Source organism: Mastigoproctus giganteus, chromosome 6, assembly GCF_048544385.1.
Source record: "Mastigoproctus giganteus isolate SK-2022 chromosome 6, ASM4854438v1, whole genome shotgun sequence".
In the NCBI taxonomy this organism is placed as follows: Eukaryota; Metazoa; Arthropoda; class Arachnida; order Uropygi; family Thelyphonidae; genus Mastigoproctus; species Mastigoproctus giganteus.
Genome location: NC_143580.1, coordinates 58,610,451 through 58,631,611, shown reverse-complemented (window position 1 = coordinate 58,631,611; position 21,161 = coordinate 58,610,451). Strand labels below are relative to the sequence as shown.

The 21,161-nt window shown below is 36.5% G+C and overlaps 1 protein-coding gene across 2 annotated transcripts in view; it reads left to right on the top strand.

Moving 5' to 3' along the window:
• The window catches only part of LOC150084321 (uncharacterized), a 118,781-nt gene that overhangs the window by 5,357 nt on the left and 92,263 nt on the right, over positions 1-21,161 (top strand). For both annotated transcript variants that reach the window (XM_090375168.1, XM_090375169.1), the window contains exon 2: positions 9,263-9,712. In XM_090375168.1, the coding sequence (XP_090231294.1) occupies positions 9,276-9,712 (437 nt within the window). In that variant the 5' untranslated portion in view covers positions 9,263-9,275. The remainder of the gene's footprint in view (positions 1-9,262; positions 9,713-21,161) is intronic.

Sequence of the window (21,161 nt, the reverse complement as noted above, 5' to 3'; positions counted from 1 at the left end):
TGCCACCTCTCAGCCTATCTGCTCATCTTTCCAGATCCTGTTGCAGCAGCATAGTGTCAGTAGTGTCCTTAACAACCCTGCCAACCTTTGTATAGTCTGCAAACTTGGACATTAAGCTTGATATACCATCATCAATATCATTTATAAATACAGAAAACAATAATGGACCCAACACTGAACCCTGAGGGACTCCACTAATAACATTAGTCCAGGATGAGCAGTGTCCATTGATTACCACTCTCCGTCTTCTCCCACTCAACCGTCCCTTTATGCATTGCAGGAATTTGCCTCCAATGCCATACTGCTCCAATTTGTGCAGCAGTCTTCCATGTGCAACAGTATCAAAAGACTTTCTAAGATCCAAATATATAATATCAAAGTTATTTCGTCTATCCAGTTCTTTTGTGACTGCATCATAGTATCCAATCAAATTGGTCAGACAAGACTTTCCCTTAACAAAACCATGCTGTGCCCAAGCTAGAACTGAAGTCTTGTCTAGATGATCCTACAGTGCTTCTTTAACTAGTGCCTCCATAAATTTTCCTGGAACAGAAGTTAAACTCACAGGTCTATAATTATTTGTGTCAGCTCTTTGATCCTCCTTTGTGAATTGGGGTCACATTTGCACATCTCCAGTCTATGGGTACCTACCCTGAGTCCAAAGAAGCTCTCATAATTATGGCTAAGGGTTTGCTTGCTGCCTCCTTTAATATAACTGTATAGATCCCATGCACCCTGGGTGCCTTTTTTATGTTTATCCTCAACAATTTCTCCTCCACTTTCCTCTCAGTTATTACAAAATAATCTAGCTCACTGCCTGAGTTTACTTCACCCCTGGCATTTCCCTTCCTGAATAATTCCTCATGTGTGAATGTAGATGCAAAATACTCGTTTAGTTTGTTAGCCACCTGAGCAGGGTCCTCAACTCTTGAACCATCAGTATCCGGTGGACCAATCTGATTTATCCCTTTCCTTCTAGAGTTTACATACATAAAGAACTCTTTTCTCTTTTTCTTTGCATCTTTTGCCAAGGATTTCTCATAGTCTGCCTTTGCCTGGCTAATCTCCTTTGTGACTTGGTTACAGACCATCTTATATCTATCATAGGTTCTGTGTCACATGTTAATTTATATGTATCTCTTGCATTTTTCTTCTCTGTCACATGTTTAATTAGTTCATATGACATCCGTTTAGGCCTAAACACTGAACAATATTTCTTAGTTGGTATGTAAAGCCTAGTAGCTTCCAAGATAAGTTCTTTTAATGCTTCCCATTTTGAATTTGCTGTTGGTAATATCATCAGTTGGTCCCACTGTATAGAATTTAAATACTGTCTCAAACCACCATAGTTGCCTTTACGAAAGCAAAAACCCTTCCCTTTACCCCTGATGGTAGTTAACTCTGAGTAAATCCCACTTCAGCACACTGTGATCACTGCCACCTAGTGGTTCCTTTATCTGTAGATTCTTAATGCACGAAGAATCACTACTGATAATCAGATCAAGAGTATTACTCCCTCTAGTTGCTTCCTGAACATGCTGATGTAGAAAACAATCATCCAATAAATCCACAAAAGCCTTTCTAGTGTGTGAGTGACCAACCCACAAATTCCAGTCAATATCTGAGAAATTAAAATCCCCCATTATAAGACTCTGATTTACTGGCCCGCTCTATTTCCCTGTATAGTTTCTTATTATAATCATCAGAGTCATTAGGCCTATAGCACGCTTCTACTCCCAATTTTGATATCCCAATGCTTATGTCACACCAAACTGACTCGACACTGCACTGTCCAGTGATGTCGACTGGCTTCATTCCAGAACTAGGGTTCATAAATTCAAATTACAGGGGTTGAGGTTTAGATTAAATTGTAGGAAGTTTTCTTTTAGCCAGAGAGTTCATTGCTGAAACAACTTGCCCTCACAGGTAGTTGAGGTTTGAATAAATTCAAAGGTAAACTGGATGGTCAACCTGTATGAGGAGGGAAGCATATAATTTTTATTTTCTTATCTACTTGTTTGTTTTTTTTTGCCAGTGCAACAAAAGTGGCTTCCTTGCACTATGTGGTGAATATTATTACTATTTTACAATCAGGTTTAAGGGGGGCTGATTATCTCATTCAACAAGGCAATTGTTAGGTCACACCTTGAATACTGCTTACAGATCTGTAAGCTTCATTTACGAAGGATGTTGATCCATTGGAACAGGTGCAGAGGAGGGTAACAACATTAATAATGGAAACAATTGGTACTCTTATCAAGAAAGGCTTTAGTTGTGCCAATTTCAGCTTCTAGAAACTAACCACCTAAGGAGATCTGATTGGGGTTTTATGGCTTTAAATGAATTGAGTTATCTAAATGCTGATGGCATTCTTTTTCTTGCTCAGACAACTTACTTGAGGGAACTTAAATTTAAATTGATGGAGGTTACAGGATAGATGTGTGTAAATTTTCTTTCACCAGCAGGTTGTCGATTGTTGGAAGAAACTTCCAACTGGTACTGTGGAAGTGGATAGTTTGACTAAATTTAAGGAGAAACTAGCCAGTTATTAATGGGGTTGAAGAGGTGATGTGGGAGTTTTTGTTGTATTTTTTGCCATTGAGATACATGCTTTCTTTCTTACATCATTTATTTTACATTTTCAATTATATCTTGGCTTGTTTTCTGTTATTTGAAAATTAATTTTTTTCATTTATTCATCTTTTTATGTATGGGTGTGTGTATATATATAGGTATCTGTTATTCCAACATTTTCTATAGTTACCAGTAGTACTGTACTTCAGATGTGACAATTAAACTAAAAAGTGATATTAGGTTTTGTACATTGAGCATGGAATAATAACTTTTATACCATGGCAGGCATTATAACATAGGTGTTTACAGATCCCTTACACCAGCACTATAACTGCAGAGCACTGTACTTTGGATTAATTAGAAATCATGATCAGAATTTGTTTTTAATATAAATGTATTGAGTAATATATATATATATATATATATATATATATATATATATCCAATATGTTAAATTAAATAAAATAAAATAAAACATAAGCCAGTAGTATGGCAAAAACTGTAGAGCGAAAATTAACATAAAAATAACCCAAATAAACAATCGAACGAAAAGAAAGAATAGATATAAATAGTAGCCCGTAAACCCTTGTATAATTTCGAACTTTTAATCCAATTAAAACTATACAAAATTTAGACTAATGCCAATTATTTATTAATTTTTTGCGGTACCCCCCAGAGGTACCAGTTCCGAAAGACGTGAAATATCACCAAAAGAGGGTTAAAGGAACTACCAGACGATAACAAAATCAAAATAAATTAAAATAAAATAGACTGACCATCATGCCCCATATCGACAGAGGACCACGAGGCCAATAATGGTCATGGAATCGCTGCATTTCAATCGCTATGCAAATCGTCGCCATGGTGAAAAGATCGAAGTGCCAATTCCCTCCTCCGAACGATCCACCAATGCAGAGGATTTGCACGGCGGTGGTCCTTATGCAGCGAAAAATAAAATATAGAACAGACAGCACTCTAGAGCAGAGCCACACCACTGACATACCGTAAGCTGAATCAGCTTATATAAAAGAAAAAAGGAAAATAGATGGCGGCACAGGCGTTGCTAAATTAGCATATCAACCCATTACTGTTGAATTATATTAAATGTTGACAAAAGTTAAATTATAATAAAATAAATAATTAAGCATTCATTAGAGGCAGCATCTTGCAATTCCTCCATATGAAGCCGAAATATATACTATCATTGAATTATATTAAATAAAGTTAAATTATAATGAAATAAATAAATATATTTTTCGCTGCATAAGGACCACCGCCGTGCAAATCCTCTGTATTGGTGGATCGATCGGAGGAGGGAGGGTGATTTGGCACTTCGATCTTTTCACCCTGGCGACGATTTGTATAGCGATTGAAATGCAGCGATTCCATGACCATTATTGGCCTTGTGGTCCTCTGTCGATATGGGGCATGATGGTCAGTCTATTTTATTTTAATTTATTTTGATTTTGTTATTGTCTGGTAGTTCCTTTAACCCTCTTTTGGTGATATTTCACGTCTTTCAGAACTGGTACCTCGGGGGTACCGCTAAATTAATAAATAATTGGCATTAGTCTAAATTTTGTATAGTTTTAATTGGATTAAAAGTTCGAAATTATACAAGGGTTTACAGGCTACTATTTATATCTATTCTTTCTTTTCGTTCGATTGTTTATTTGGGTTATTTTTATGTTAATTTTCGCTCTACAGTTTTTGCCATACTACTGGCTTATGTTTTATTTTATTTTATTTAATTTAACATATTGGATGTATTTCAGCTTCATATGGAGGAATTGCATGTTGCTGCCTCTAATGAATGCTTAATTATTTATTTATTTATTTATTTCATTATAATTTAACTTTATTTAATATAATTCAATGATTGTGTGTATATATATATATATAAAAAATATTTTAAGTATATACGTATACTACTTAAAATATTTTATATACAAAGGGTACTAGGAAAGTTTTGCAATATGACGCAACAATGAATCACAGGAAGCTGCTTGTTGCTGAATGTTGAGACATGTTCATACGTGCATAGTAGCCGCCGCGCCAAGTCGATGGGCTCAGTTATTCATTAGTAGTGAGAATGTAAAGTGCTTGCGATGGCAAAAAAAAAAAAAAAAAAAAAAAAGATGGCATCGTGGTCACGAAATGAGATAAGGACAGTTTTGCGGTAAAATTTCGTGCGTGGTTTAACCATAGACCAGTGCTTAGAAGAAATGACTCTTGCACTAGATGATGATTGTCCACATTGTACAACGATATTCAGGTGGTATAGAGAATTCCAAAGGGGAAATTTCACTCTGGAGGATTTGGAGAGGCCGGGAAGGCCACGAACGTCAGTTACGGAGGAAAACGTTACTGCTGTGAGGAAAATGCTTGACGAAAACAGGCGAGTGACCTACCAACAGATAGAGGATACTTTGGGCCTAAATGCACCAGCAATTCGTTCGATTCTGCAAGATCATTTGCACGTGAAGAAACTTTGTTCTCTCTGGGTGCCGCATCAACTGACTGAAGAGCAGATGACACGACGTGTGACTTGGTGCCGGGAGATGTTAAAAAAGTTTGATAAGGGACAATCTCGGTATGTGAACAACATCGTGACAGGTGACGAGACTTGGCTGTACTATTACGATCTGCCGACCAAGGCTCAAAACAAAGTTTGGGTCTTTGATGATGACGACACACCCGTAATTGTCAGAAAATCCCGATCTGTAAAGAAGAAAATGATAGCTGTATTTTTCAAATCGAGTGGAATTGTGGAACGTGTCGTTTTGGACACGCAGAAGACAGTCACAGCTAAGTGGTATACTGAACAATGCCTGCTTAAAGTCATTGGATCTATGAAGAACCTGCGGCCAAAGTCAAGAATGGACACCTGGTACCTCCATCACGATAATGCTGCAGCTCGCCGCGCCAAAGCCTGCACCGAATATTTGACCACGACAGGACTGAAACTTCTGGAGCACCCTCCCTACAGTCCAGACCCTGCTCCCTGCGACTTTGCACTGCTCCCGCATGTGAAAATGAAGCTAAAAGGGAGGCGGTTTTTCCAGTGATGAGGACCTTCTACGGGCTTGGGACAACGAGTGTGCTTTACTCCCTAGTGAAACTTGGCAGAACTGGTTTAAAGATTAGTTTCGAAGGATGGAGAGGTGTATTGAATGTAGAGGAAATTACTTTGAAAAAATTAAATAAACAAAGCTGTATTGCAAAACTTTCCTAGTACCCTTTGTATACATATACCCATTATGGCTGTAGGGTACATTTTGGTATAGCGGTGTCTCTAATCCATAAGTTATGTTATTGTAAATCAGACTTATCTAATTTCAAACTTAATTCACCCCCCCCCATATCATATAGCTTCTGTATATCATTATTCTTGATTTTATATATATATATATATATATATATATATATATATATATATTTTTTTTTTTATTATAATTATTTTTAATTGCATCAAAATTGTATAGAAGCAATAATTTTTGGTGGAATATTTCATGGAGCTCTGGTTAGAAAACATTATTCTCATTTATTACCAACTGCACAGTAAAGCAATCTATAAAATAAACTACAACATTTTTTACGGTAAAATATAACTATTTATAGCAAATTATATAGAGTATTTATAATTTCATAAAAAAACCCAAGAATTGTTTACTTGTAGCATCAGGAAATATCTGCTGTCAATAGTAGGCCAAAGCTGAAGCAACAATTTTAATGTACGGTTTTTATTAGTTATACAGAGTAATTCAGGAGAAATAGTAAATATTTTTGGAGATTATAGTATTGATTATTCTGAGTAAAAAAGTTCGTATAAACATATGTCCAATTCTCAATGGATACAGAAATACAGCTGTTTGAAACTGGCATGCACAAAGCCATTATGAGAGGTATTAAAGAACAATAAATGACTTAATGTTTGTATTTATTGACTATGATACAAAACACAAATAATTATTTTTTACAGTTCACAATAAATGTTCGAAAATCCCACTGCTAATATCAATACACTTTACAACTCTTGTGGTAATATGTGTTGTTCTTCTGAGATCGTCTTGGCATTCCTCTAATGAGGGCCGCAGTATACAAAATGAGAGTGAGCAATTCGTCTCTTGTATTCCCCTTTTCTTTGTATACTTTGCTTTTCATCCATCCCCACAAACAAAAATCTAACAGAGTGAGGTCTGGAGGCCTTTTAGCATTAGTTGAGGCATATGATGCAAGAAAGCAAGCTTATATAGCATCAGCCAAAAAAAAAAAAAAAAAAACCCTTCCCATTTCACCCATCTGGTCACTCCAAATGTTTGTCTAGTTCAGCCTTAAATTTAGAACAGAACAGTCTGTTCTAAAGCTAAAGACAAACTTCCGCACGTCTATTTTACAACTGTCTTTCCTCAGGTTCTTAATCTGAGCAAGCAGAAGTATCCTGTCAGCATTGAGCCTGCTCAAAATCATTCAAGGCCTTATACACCTCGATCAGATCACCTTGCAGGTGCCTAGTCTCCAGATGCTGCTACTTGCAGAACTTAAGCCTTTCTTTGGTGGCCAATGAATGGGATCACTGATGTCGATTCATTGTTTAGGAAAAGTTCAATTTAGTTTGTTTGTATTGCCAGACAGGTATAATATGCAGAAGCTCCATCATGCTGAAAGTACATACCAATCCTTGTAGCCAAGGGAACATCCTTCAATTGTAGTGGAAGTTTGTTTTGTAGAAATTCTAGGTAAATGGGCCCTGTAAGGTAGTTTTGTAACACAACAGGCCCAATCAACTGATTGTCGATGATAGCACACCATACTTTTACAGAGAAGCGATTTTGAAAATTTGTTTCTACAGTGGCATGTGGATTTTCGTCTGACCACCTATGAGAGTTACGGGTGTTGTTGATACCGTCATGGGTGAAAGTAGCTTCATTGCTGAACAATATTAATGGAATTAATCAGCGATTAGCATTTACCCACCAACAAAATTCCAATCGTCTGCTGGTTGAAGGGGTTGCATCCACTGTATGTGAAATGGATACAAGCCTTGCAGGCGTAATGTTCACCATACTGTTGTCTGTGGAACACCGATATGCATAGAAATTCTTCGTGTGCTAATAGTAGGACTACTTTCTACTGACTGAAGAATGTGTTCTATTTCATCCACATTTTGTTCATTTGCACGTTCAGAAGAAATATGAGTGCTGGGAACTGTACCAGTCTCACGCAGTTTGGTGTAAATGCTCTTGAATCCAGTATTCTCTACAAGCAGCATTAGTACTTCCACCACAAAAACCGTGGACAAACACCATATCGGCATATTCAGCATGTGTGAAGATGTGTGACATTCTTAACAACACTTCTATCATCAAACAATGTCAGGTTATAACTGCTTCTTGGTCACATCTGATTCAGGGAGCTGTGTATGCCAGTTTCAAACAGCTGTATCTCTGTATCCATTGAGAATTGGACACCTGTTTATATGAAATTTTTTACTCGGAATAATCGATACTATAACCTCCCAAAATATTTACTATTCCTCTTGAATCACCCTGTATATCCATATAGGTATCTGTTATTCCAACATCTTATTCCAATTAGAAAAATAAATATTCCTAATGATCAAAATGATAAAAACTACAACCCACCCATAAATTTAAAATTGAAAACCACTAAAATTTACACAAAAGCTTGTGTAAATTTTAGTGGTTTTTCAATTATGCTTTTCCACAGCTCAAAAAAAAAAAAAAAAAAAAAACCGGCTGTTATTTTAGTTAATGCTTGAACACACACAGTTATGGTAAATATTTTATTTTATTACTTTTTATTTATTTTTTATACTTTTTTTATTTAAATTTTCTTTTTTTAAATAAATTCTTTTTTATTTTTAATTTTATGTAATAAGCTTTTTTCATCCTTTAATAAGTTTTTTAAAACTTATTTATTGATTAATTTTGCGAAAAAATTTTATTTTGTTGCACAGAGCATTAAACTACAATACATAAATAAGCTTTCGGCTGGGTGGCAGCCTTCATCGGATTAAAATACTTGAATGGCAGTTGGAATAGAGATGCACTGCCAGGATGGTGCGTGAGGTGCGTGGTTAATTGTTTGTTGATGTTTGTGGCTGTGACGTATGGTGGTGACGTGGCCAGCGTTTGTCTATGGATAGAATTAATGACTCTGTGATGGGATTAACTTGACAACCACTGTTCCTGTTTAAAGAGGTATCCGAGCATTTTATATTTAACGATTCCAACCAGGTACGCCTTAGGTAATGGTGGGACCTGTCCACAACCAAGACATCGCGGTGTGGGTCGATGTCGTGGTGGGTTGTCCAGACATGCTCGGCGATAGCTGAGTGTTCCACATCTGCCAAACGGATCGCCCTTTTATGTTCTGAGAGGCGTTTCTCGAGTCGACGTCCAGTCTCTCCAAAGTAGCAGCTCGTGCAGTCACGGCAAGAGATGCGATAGACAAAACCGCTCTGTAGAAGGGTGGGGACAGGTGCTTTTATGTTGGAAATGAGAGAACGCAGTTTCTTGCCTGGGAGTTGGATGCACTTTATCCCATGTGATTTTAGGTTATTTGTGATTTTATTATGATTAATTTTTTTATTGATTGATTTATTGATTTAAAATTTTTTATTGATTAATTTATCAATTTATTTAAATTGGTTTATCTCCCACAGATTCTGTATAAACATGCCTTCCCATCATTCTGATTCCTGTTCTTCAAGTCCTGTGTTCCAAAAACCAAAAACAGTTGCAGCATTGGTAAAGCATGCCAGTTCTGGGAACAAAAGTGTCTCACCAGAGAAGAAATCATTTATAAATCATGCACACAATGGCAGCTCTCAAAAGCATAAGAATAAGAAAAAGAGTTTATCACCAGAGCAGACACATTCAAAAAGTCTTGAAAAATCATCCAGGGAACGTTCACGTTCATCTGTTCACAGAAAAGAAGACTCCCACAAACATATTCGAGGAAAATCTTCACTTAGGGACAATATTTCACCAGAAAGAAAGCATTCACTGTCCCCGTCGTCTAATAAGAGGTGCCCTTATACAGAAAAAGGAGTATATGATAGTTTTTGGAGAGAGAGGAAAAAGTGGACACTGTCAGAGGATTTTATGAGCAGGTAATTTTTTCATATTTTTTATCTCATTAGTTTTCAAAAGTAAATGTCTGAAATTTTTGTTGTGTCGGTGTGTCTCAAACTTCAGTAACTTGAGGATCCCCTCTCCCCTTTACATTTAAAAAAACTGTACACCCAAAAAGCAATAGTTTCATTTTAATTAAAAACATAATAATATAATAATAAGTAAAATTTATACACAGCTATATAATTATTTTTGTTAGCATGAGAGAATAAATAGGAAAATTAAATGCAGTTTTGTCTGAATATTTTAAAATTCAGAAAAATTTAATTTATTTGCATTTAATTTTTTTGCATTTAATGAATTTTTTAAAATTAATTTTATTTAAATCTAAACATAGAACTAAATTCCTGATATGCAGAAATAATGATACCATAAAACAAGCCAATTTTTATCTTAAAGTAAGCCGATAAATTTTTCCATGCCTGATTACACTTTATCCATTTTACAGTAATATTTATTGTGAAGGTTGGTGTTGCTTTTTTGAGACTGTACCAATGACGGGCTTATTAGCAGAAAGGTGAAGCTTTAGGCCTGATTCTGTATTATCTATAGATGGAGTCCTAGGTCTAATTTTATATTTAATTAGTTCTGTATTTTCACTTTATTAATAAATAATGCTGAGAATGCCTTTCACATAAATATATAGTATAAAACTGAGCTTCATTGCTCGTACATTTTGAAATCTTAGTACAAAATAGTATATAATATGTCAAAGCTTAGTCTGATGTTCTAGATAGCCACACATGGCCTAGACTGCCAGATTATGATCACTGAAGATCAATTTATGTATCACATAACTCTATAAAGCTGTCTTGTTCAACTGAAATTAACATCGCTTGTTACCCAGAACTGCATTGAGTGGGCATGTTATTCAATTGTTAAACAGGAAAATAATTACAGCATTTAATTTTTAATTATTTGTTTGAACAGAATAAGAATGTTTCTCATTCCATTTAAAATATGCAGTCATAGCTAACTGTATAAAATTATTTAAACACGCACTTAAATATTCTTATTATCACCATGTAATTAAAGAAAAAAACATGATAGTAATGATATTTGCCATATAGTGCAAGGAAGCTACAGGCTTTGCTGCACTGGAAAAAAAAAACCTAAGTAGACAAGAAAATACAAATGATGTGCTTCCCTCCTCACACAGATAACTATCCAATTGACCTTTGAATTATTCAAACTGTCAGCCTCAAATACCTGCAAAGGCAACTTGTTCCAGCAATCAACGACTCACTGGCTAATGGAAAACTTCCTACATCTTGTCTAAAATCTTGTAAAAAATCTTGTCTAAACCTCCTCGCCTGTAATTTGAATTTATGGCCCCTATTTCTGGAATTCTTTATAACAAGGAAAATTCCACTTTCATTCATTTTACTAACTCCTCTCAGAGCTTTATAAAACTCAATCCGGTTACTTCACAGGTGCCTGGTTGCCAGGCTCTGTGGCCCACATAGTCGGAGTCTTTCCTTGTATGGTGGCCCTTTTTCTGATCTCATAGGTTGCCCATCTTTAGACCCTTTCGAGAAGCTCAGTTTCTTTTCTTTTTTTTTTTTTTCAGATGAGGTCTCCTTACTTGGACACAGTATTCCAACTGTGGTCTTATGATTGCCTTATACATTAGGATAATGACCTCCCTGTTTCTACAGGATAATGTTCAATAAATCATTGACAGGACACCATGTGCTTTCTGCCTGTCTATTTAAAATGCTCAGACAATTGCATATCTGGCTGTATTGTAACTCCCAGATCCTTTTCTTACTCTGCTGTTTTTAATTGAATCCCACCAAGTGTATAATATTTGTGGGTTGCTGTTCCTGAAGTATAACACTTTGAATTTTGCCTTATTAAAACATAGCTGTCACTTTTCTGACCATTCTTGCAGCCTGTTCAAGTTATCCTGAAGGAGTGCTGCTTGGTACTGAACATTAACTACTCTACCAATATTATGTTATCTTCAATTTTTGATATCAAGCCTTCTATCCCCTTGTTGATATTGTTTATGAAAATTGGAAAAAACAGTGGTCCAAAAACTGGTCTTTGAGGACCTCACTTCTGAGTTTACATCAATCTGAAGAATATCCAATAATCACAACCTTCTGCCTTGCAGCCACCCAGCAATCCATCTTACTGTTTTTCCAGTAATCTCAATATGATCTAGCTTATACAGTAACACGAGGGACTGAGTCAAATGCCTTGCTAAAATCCAAATAAACTATGTCAAAATTGTTCCCTACATCCAGCTCACGAGTAACTGTGTTAAAATAACTTACTAAATTATTTAAATATTATTTTCCCTTTACAAAACCATGTGTGTTTTTTTGGAATGCCATATGTATCTAAATATCCTTAGACTGCATTCTTAATGATTGCCGCTAAGATTTTCCCTACTACTGAAGTCAAGGTAATTGATCTATAGTTACCTATTTCACCAATGACATTAAGAGTAGGAGATCTGGAGATTTACTTAACAAGTACAGGTCACTGTTGCACAACAGTTGTTAACAAGCACAGCCTGGTCTGTGCTTGTTAACAGGAGACTGCTTCTACAGGGATGGGATACACTTAAATAGAAATGGTGCAAGAATATTTGCTGATGCTGTCGAGGCAGTGTTAGGTGGATCAGAAAACCGCTAGCTTGGGGGATTCACAGACTAAAAGGTTAAAAGTAGCCGCAGGCAGAGGTGAAGGTGATTCTTGCACTACATCTGTTAGAATAAGCAGCGGCCTGGAGCGAGGCGTGCTGGGGGTTTCAGGGACTGATAACAGTCATAGCGAAACAGGTAGGTATATGTGATGTGTTAGGGTAACTAAGAATAAGAATAGGTGCATGTATACCAATGCTAGAAGTATAGTAAATAAATTTGATGAATTTGAAGTGTTGGTCAAGACATCAAAGGCAGATATTGTTGGGTAGCAGAGACGTGGTGTCACACAGATATTAGGAATGCAGAATTGGAATTTGGGTAGTACAGACAGGATAGGAAGGGAGGAAGTGTTATGTTGTTAATTAAGAAAAACATAAAATCAAAAGAAGTGCATCCAGTTGATATAGATGAACAGTGCACTGTTGAGTCAGTTTGGTGTTACATAAGTACTGCAAAAGCAAAAATAAGAGTAGGAGTGCGTTATAGACCTAATGAGTACAATGAACAATTGTACAGAGAAATAGTGGGCTAGTAAATCAGAATGTCTTATAATGGGGGATTTTAACTTCCCAGATATTGACTGGAACTTGTGGGTTGGTCACTCGTACGCTAGTAAGACTTTTGTGGATTTATTGGATGATTGTTTTCTGCTGCAGCATGTTTGAGAGGCAACCAGAGAGGGTAATACTCTTGATCTGGTAATCAGCAGTGATCATTTGTGTATTAAGAATTTACAGATAAAGGAACCACTAGGTGCCATAGTGATCACAGTGTACTGATGTGGGATTTACTTAAAGATATAATTACCATCAGAGGTAAAGAAAGGGTTTTTGCTTCCGTAAAGGTGAGTACAGTGGTCTTAGACAGTTTTTAAATTCTGTACAGTGGGATCAACTGATGATGTTACCAACAGAAAATTCTAAGTGGGAAGCATTCAAGGAATTAATTGTGGAAGCTACTAAAAGTTTCATACCTATTAAGAAATATTGTTCAGGGTTTAGGCCTAAATGGTTGTCCAATGAACTAATGAGACTTGTGGCAGAGAAGAAAAATGCATGGGATGCATATAAATTATCAGGCGACACAGAAGCCTATGGCAGATATAAGCTAGTCTGTAATTAAGTCACAAAAGAGGTTAGGCAGGCGAAGGCAGATTACAAGAAATCTTTGGCAAAGGATACTAAGAAAAACAGCAAGCATTTCTTTACTTATATAAACTCTAAAAGGAAGGGGATGAATCTGATTGGTCCACTTGATACCAACGGTTTGACTGTTGATGATTCTGCTCAGATAGCAAACAAACTGAATGAGTAATTTGCATCTACATTCACACCTGAGGAGTTATTTAGGTTTGAAATTCTAGAAGGTTATCAAATTGTAGCAGGGTGCTTAATGATTTTGAAATAACTGAGAACAAAGTGGAGGAGAAATTGTTGAAGTTAAACATAAGAAAGGCACCTGGGATGGATGGGATCCATCCAGTTATATTAAAGGAAGCAGCAAAGGAAGTAAGCAAACCCTTCATCATAATTATGAGAGCATCCTTGGATTCAGGGGAGGTCCCCATGGAATGGAAATGTGCAAATGTATCCCCAATTCACAAAGGGGGATTGAAGGGTAACACAAGTAATTACAGACCAGCTAGTTTAACTTCTGTTCCGGTTAAAATAATGGAATCGCTGGTTAAAGATGCATTGCAGAATTATCTAGACTAGACTGCAGCAATAATTCAGACACAGCATGGGTTTGTTAATGGAAAGTCTTGTCTGACAAATTTGATTGGGTATTATGATGTGATTACAAAGGAACTGGATGCAAAAAAATAATTTTGATATCATATACTTGGATTTCAGGAAAGCTTTTGACACTGTTGCACATGGAAGACTACTGTACAAATTGGAGCAGAATGGTATTAAGGGTAAATTGCTACAATGGATACAAGGGTGGTTGGGTGGGAGAAGACAGAAGGTGGTAATCAATGGGTGCTGCTCTTCGTGGACTAATTTTATTAGTGGAATCTCACAGGGTTCGGCGTTTGGTCCACTGTTGTTTTGTTTATTTATCAATGATATTGATGAAGGTATATCAGGCTTAGTGTCAAAGTTTGCAGATGATACAAAGGCTGGCAGGGTTGTTAATGACAGTAATGGAAGCGTAATGCTGCAATGGGATCTAGAAAATTTGGGCAAATGGGCTGAGAAGTGGCAACTGAAGTTTAACCTTGACAAATGCAATGTACTGCATATGGATAGAAGTAACTCCAAAGAAACGTATCTACTGTGTGGTACTACACTTAAGATGGTAGAAATTGAAAAAGATCTGGGAGTAATTGTGTAGTCAGATATGGTTTTCTGAGCAATGCAGACAGGCTGCCAGGGCAGGGCCATGGTGTTTTGTCAATGATATACAGGAATTTTGCTAGCAGGAAAAAGGAGGTGATTGTCTCTCTGTATAAGGCAATGGTCAGGCCATGCCTTAAGTACTGCGTGCAGGTCTGGTGGCCTCATTTTAGGAAGGATGTAGATTTGATTGAGCGTGTACAGAGAAGGGCAACAAGATTGGTGAGGGGATTGAAAGGATCGATCCTCTTACCAAGAGAGGCTTAAGTTCTGCAAATTGCAGTGGCTGGAGACTAGGCACCTGGGAGGTGATCTGATTGAGGTGTATAAGGCCTTGAATGGGTTGAGCACGCTGAATTCTGATGGGATTCTTCCACTTGTTCAGATTACGAACCTAAGGGGGCATAAATTCAAATTGAGGAAAGCCAGATGTAGAATTGATGTGTGGAAATTTGCCTTTAGCCAGCGGGTGGTTAATTTCTGGAACAAACTTCCATCTGTCGTGGAAGTTGATAGGTTAAATAAATTTAAGGAGGAACTGGACAGGCATTTGGAGGGAATGGTTTTATTTATTTTTTTTTTTGGTTGATGCTGCATAAGCTCCTACACTTGCTTTCTTGCATCACATGCCACTACTACTACTACTGCCTTTCTGTATTGGCAATATGTTGGTGCTTCTCCAATCCAAAGGAATCTCTCCCGAGTCTAAAGATGCCCTCCTAATTAAACTCAATTCAATATACTTCTTGGTGGCCTTCCTCAAAATTACTGGGTCTATGCCATCAACTCTAGGAGCCTTACTTGCCTTTATGCTCAAGTTTTTCTAATAAACAGTCATATGCAGTTTTCAAATTACTAATTTCATGTCATTCCACCTCACTTGCACAGCCTCTTCTCAGCACAAAGGGTCTTTCATCAGTAAAGACAGATGCAAAGTACCTATTCATTTCATTCACAACATTAGCCGATTTATCTAAGACTTTCTCACACCCAGTGCACAAGGATCTGATATGATTCACTTTCTTCTTAGTTGAATTCACATATATAAAATTCCTTGTCCTTATTGTTTGCTCTCTTAGCCAGTGCTTTCTCATATGCGGCCTTACTCTTCCTAACCTCATTTGTAGTACTATTACAGATCAACTTGTACTTGTTATAGGTTGCAGTACTTTTTGTTGCTCTGTAACTGTTCTGTGCTGTCTTTTTCTGCTCTATTTGACTAGCCAGCTCTGCATTCATCCATTTCAGCATCCTCCTCCTGCAATATTTTCTTATTGGTATGTATGTATGCATTCATGGCTTCTATGATTGTTGCTTTAAAAGTATTCCGTAATTCAAATATATTATGGAATACTTTTATTAAAGTACCTATTTGCCCTCACTCTGCAATACACCCAATTAATAGATGCCACATAGCACCTTAAACTGTCCAAGTCCCCTCTTCTGAAAGTAAAACCTGTACCTTTACCTTTTACTATTGCAACACCTTCCTTCATCTTCCGACTGACTACTTGATCACTATCTGACAATGGATTCTGTACTTTTAGCCCCGTAATGTCATCTGATTCTTGAGTAATGATGTGGTCAAGAGTATTCTCACCTCTAGTTTTTTTTTTTCTAACATGCTGGTACAAATAATAATCATCTAGTTTATTTAAAAAAAATTTTTCCCCATAATGAGTTTCCCTCCCACTTATTCCAATCAGTCTGGGGCAGAAAAGTCACACATAATAAGACTTTCATGCTTGCTTGTCCATTCCATCTGCATGTAGAGACTTCTGGTCTGTAGATCACTCCTGCTCTCATTACAGTAAAATCTTGTTAATACAAACTCAGTTTATATTAAGTATTCGTTTATATGAAGTACTTACCATTCCCCTGCTATGTCAATTTCTATGTAATATATTTGTTTATTACAAAAATCGGTTAATATGTATTACAAAGTTTGTTTTCATCCCGCGTGAAATAAATATTGGTATTTTGTACATTTAATACAAGTATATTTTGTACATTTAATACAAGTATCTTAGCACAGCTGTCCGATTATTGCCTCTGGTTCCCTGCTTCCCGAAGGACACTGACTTGCTAGAAATTATTTTAGTGTAAACAAAACCAGTTTACATAAGTGCATTCTGAAAAATCATGTTAAATTAACAAAAGAATAAAAACAGTTTTTCTAAGTTGTTTACATACACTCCCCGCTCTCAACGGGATTAAGGTCAGTTGCAATTGTTATGCCAGTTCGAAGAATCTTTTGCTACAGTATACAGTAATCAATTTTTTGTGCCATTTTATCTGAGCTGAGATCTTTTTCGGAACTTGTGTCTTTAAGTTAAAGTTTGTTTATATTAAATCTCATCTAGTAGTGTTATGGTTACAAAATGTAAACTGACATAATTGAGATTGGAAATTATAAACTGAAAATTTTACAAGAGGCTGATAGGATTGAACTTAGCAAAATGGACATTGCAAAGGAACAACATCCCTTTACCTACTTCATCTACAATACTGAAAAACCGGAAAAAAAAAAACTTGAACTGCATAATACTGGAGCAGTGATAAAAAAAAAAAAACAGGAAACGAATTCTTGGTTCAATACACAAGGAGCTTGAAACAAAACGTTTTGAGTGGTACCAACAAATGCATGCATCTAATTTGCCAATATCAGGTCCAATTTTTCAAGAAAAGGCAAATTATCTGGCTGAGCAACATGGAATTAGCAATTTCAAATGCAGCAGTGGCTGGCTCCAAAGATTTAAAGACAGGAATAACTTGGTTTCGCGAAATGTTTGCGGCAAGTCTATATTAGTCGACAAGGAAAAGGCTACAGACTGGTTGTGTTCTGTTTGGTTTATTCTTGAAAAATGAGGCAAAGGATTTTTTTAATCTTGATGAGACAGGTTTATTTTATAATTTGCTGCCAAACAAAACATTTGCTGTTTGAGGAGAGTCTTGTCATGGTAGAAAATTAAGTAAACAAATACTTACTATTCTGTTATGCTGCAATTCAAATGGCAATACAAAACTATGCCCACTGGTGATTGGTAAGTTTTCCAAGCAAAGATGTTTTAAAGAAGTTAACCAACTTTCCTGTGATTATGTGGCCAATAGAAGTGCTTGGTTTACTGTCAAAAAATTTTTCAGTCTTGGTTATCAAAAGTGGACAGAAGAATGTCTTCAGAAAAAAGGAACATTTTGATAACTAGATCATTGTACAGTACATTCTGCTGAGACACTTAAGTTGACAGATATGCTGCCATTGTAGGCGCCTCCGTAGCCAGGTGGGAAGGAGCAGCAGTGCGTAGCACACGCTTCTTGATTAGACCGGGGTTCGAGCCCGTCACCACCAAATACGGAGGATGCGGAAAGGTCATTCAGGGAATGACCACCGCATATCCCGGAGCAATATGGCCTTAGTTGCTAATGCTCCTAAAAACCAAATAACAACAAATAACAACAGCTGCCATTGTTTTTAACCTCCTATTACCATCCATATGACCACTCTTGACCACTCGGCTCCTGACCAGCCGAGTGGTCAGGACCAGCATGGCAGATTATGGTCCATTTCCCTCAACATGAATTGTTGAGGAGGCTTCCGTCCTGCAATGGGTGATAATGGTTGCAGTTTACTTCCTTTACCACCAGTTTTATGCAGCCACAGGATAAAGGCATTATTTATAACAACAAAGAAACATATAGAGCCCACCTGATAAGGTACTTGATCCTCAACGTAGGAGGGAGGGAACAACTTGCAACTAAATTGGAATGTCTTGGATGCTATCCATAATCTTGTTATTGCTTGGGACTGTATTGCATCAAGTGTAATAATCAACTGCTTCAGAAAGAGTGTCTTTGGCGAGAATATTATCGAAAAACATGGTCCAGCAGACGAATGTGATAGCAACATTGAGGAATGGGAAATTTGGAGGAGCTATGGATTTTGTTGGCGAATTTAAAGAGTTTGTGAAGGTACATGCAGTTCCTCCACAGCAATGCAACACCAGAAGAGCTGCTAAGCACCAAGCAAAATTAAGACATTTTTGTTACCAGCAACAGCGAAAGTGAAGAAGCACACACACACACACACACACACTACCATCTAAAAAAAGATGAGCAAAATGCATTGAGCATAATAGAGTTGGCCTGCGGTAACGTTTATAAAGAAACAACTATTGCATTTTATAATGTTGGTGCTGTAGTTAAAAATGCATATAGGACAAAAACTGTGCAAACAACATTGGATTCTTTCTTTAAATTAGATTAATTAATCAGAAAGTTAATGGATTATATGGCTCCTTTTATATTAAAATTAATTCTCTTACTGTGATACTAAAATATTGTATATATCAAAACATATACTGTACAATATTTTCATTTCTGTTAATTGCTTTTCTCTTAGTTTATCTTACAAATAAAATCAAATCTTTAAAAAGTGTGTTAATCTTACTGTATTGTTAGACAAGGCTTTTGTTTTAATTATTTTATTTTATTAATTTAAGTTAATTAATTTTTTATTTATTTTTGATATTATTATTATTATTCTTAGATATGTGCCAAAAAAAAAATAATAAAGGTAAAATTTTGACACTTTTGGGGGATCTCGTTACTACAAACCTCGTTATTACAAAACATGAAAATTTAGGTCCCTTCAACTTTGTATTAACGAGATTCAACTGTATATCTTTGCTTCCAGCTAACTCACGCCACACAGATTCTATGCTGGCAAACGTAACTTCAGACTCAGTAGAAGCTCTTTTCAGCTCAGGATGCTTTTGATAAGAAGCATAACCCTACCACCCCTTCTGTCTTTCCTAAATATATTATACATTCCCAATGTCATTCCCAATTTCCAGATGGCACCACTTTTCTGTTAGTCCTATTATGTCAGTATTAGTTGTACTAACCAGGAGTTCAAATTCAGCCATTTTATTCACAACACTCCTGACATTACTGTAGGCATAGTTAAGATTAAGCGTTCTATAATTTACTACCCTGATACCCCTTGCAGTTATTTAGGCTTGTTTCCTTAGCTTTATCTTACTGCTCATTTGAAATGTTTGCTACCCTCAGAACATCTTGACAACATTGGCTGTTGCAGCATCAAAAAGAATTCTTTAAGTGAGTGCAAGCATTACTTTGACCCATATCATCAGATAAATGCAGATCAATGTTACCCTTCTCCCTCCCCCCCCCCCCAAGCTAGCAGTTTCTCTGAACTGTTAAGGTATCCTCAATAATACTGGCAAAAATTCTTGTGCCACCTTTGTTTAAATGAATACCATCTCTACAAAATAGTTTCCTTCTACCTACAAGTGCATGCCATGCTGATAAAAAAAAAAAAAATATCCCCCCCCCCCAGAGCCTTGCAGATTCTCTCAATCCTTGAGTTAATCCACAAGGCTTTCAGCATATAATCCTGCCTATCATGTCTGGGCAGAATTGCAACCGCACACATTTTTACCTGAATCACGGCATTCTTTCCGCATGGTCCTATATATATATATCAAACAAATTGTCGGGTTGTGTTCGTTAATGCCCACATGAATAATAATGCTCTCTTTACAGTAACATCTTAAAATCTGACAATCTGTTGGTAACGTTATCAATTGTTGCTCTTGGCAAACACCCTGGTTCTGATCCACCTATCTTATATTACAAAAAATATTATCTGTTTCCCTGACAATAGTCTCCCAATAAAACTAGATCACCTTCAACCAGAGCTTTATGCACTTGACTGTTCTTATCTGGGACCTGAATCAGGGGTGCATCGCTTGACAGATCACAAGATACTTGAATCCCTGATAAGCTCCCAGTTACATTTGTTTCTATGGCAAGCACTTATTTTTTCAGTGACTCAAATCCTTCTCATAATGCAACAAGTTCTAATTTGAGATTGGTAATCTCCTTACACTGGGCTAGTGCAAAGAAAAGAATTGTCAGTTGAGATAGGCTTGTGGACCAACCTTTAGCATTAGTAGTGGCATATGATGCAAGAAAGCAAGCTTATATAGCATCAGTCAAAAACAAAAAAACCCCATTTTACCTATCCATTTGCTCCAAAAGTTTGTTCAGTTCTTCCTTGAATCTATTTAAGCTATCAACTTCCACAATGACAGGCGGAAGTTTGTTCCAGCAATCAACCATTTGCTGGGTGCTGGAACAAATTTCCGCCACAGGCTATACAGATGATGAACTCACGACTCACACTGGAAATTCCCACTGCATTTTCTTGTGGGGCATGATATACTTGGACTGTATTTTAAGTGGATCTTGTAGCAACCATTAGTAAGGTAAAAATTTGAACTTTAGAAAGATTACAAAATTTTAATTTACAATATATTACACAATTTATATTACCAAAATGTTACAAAAATTAAACTTTACAAAACTTTAACCAGAAGAAAAGTTAAATTTAAGCTACTGAACGGAAG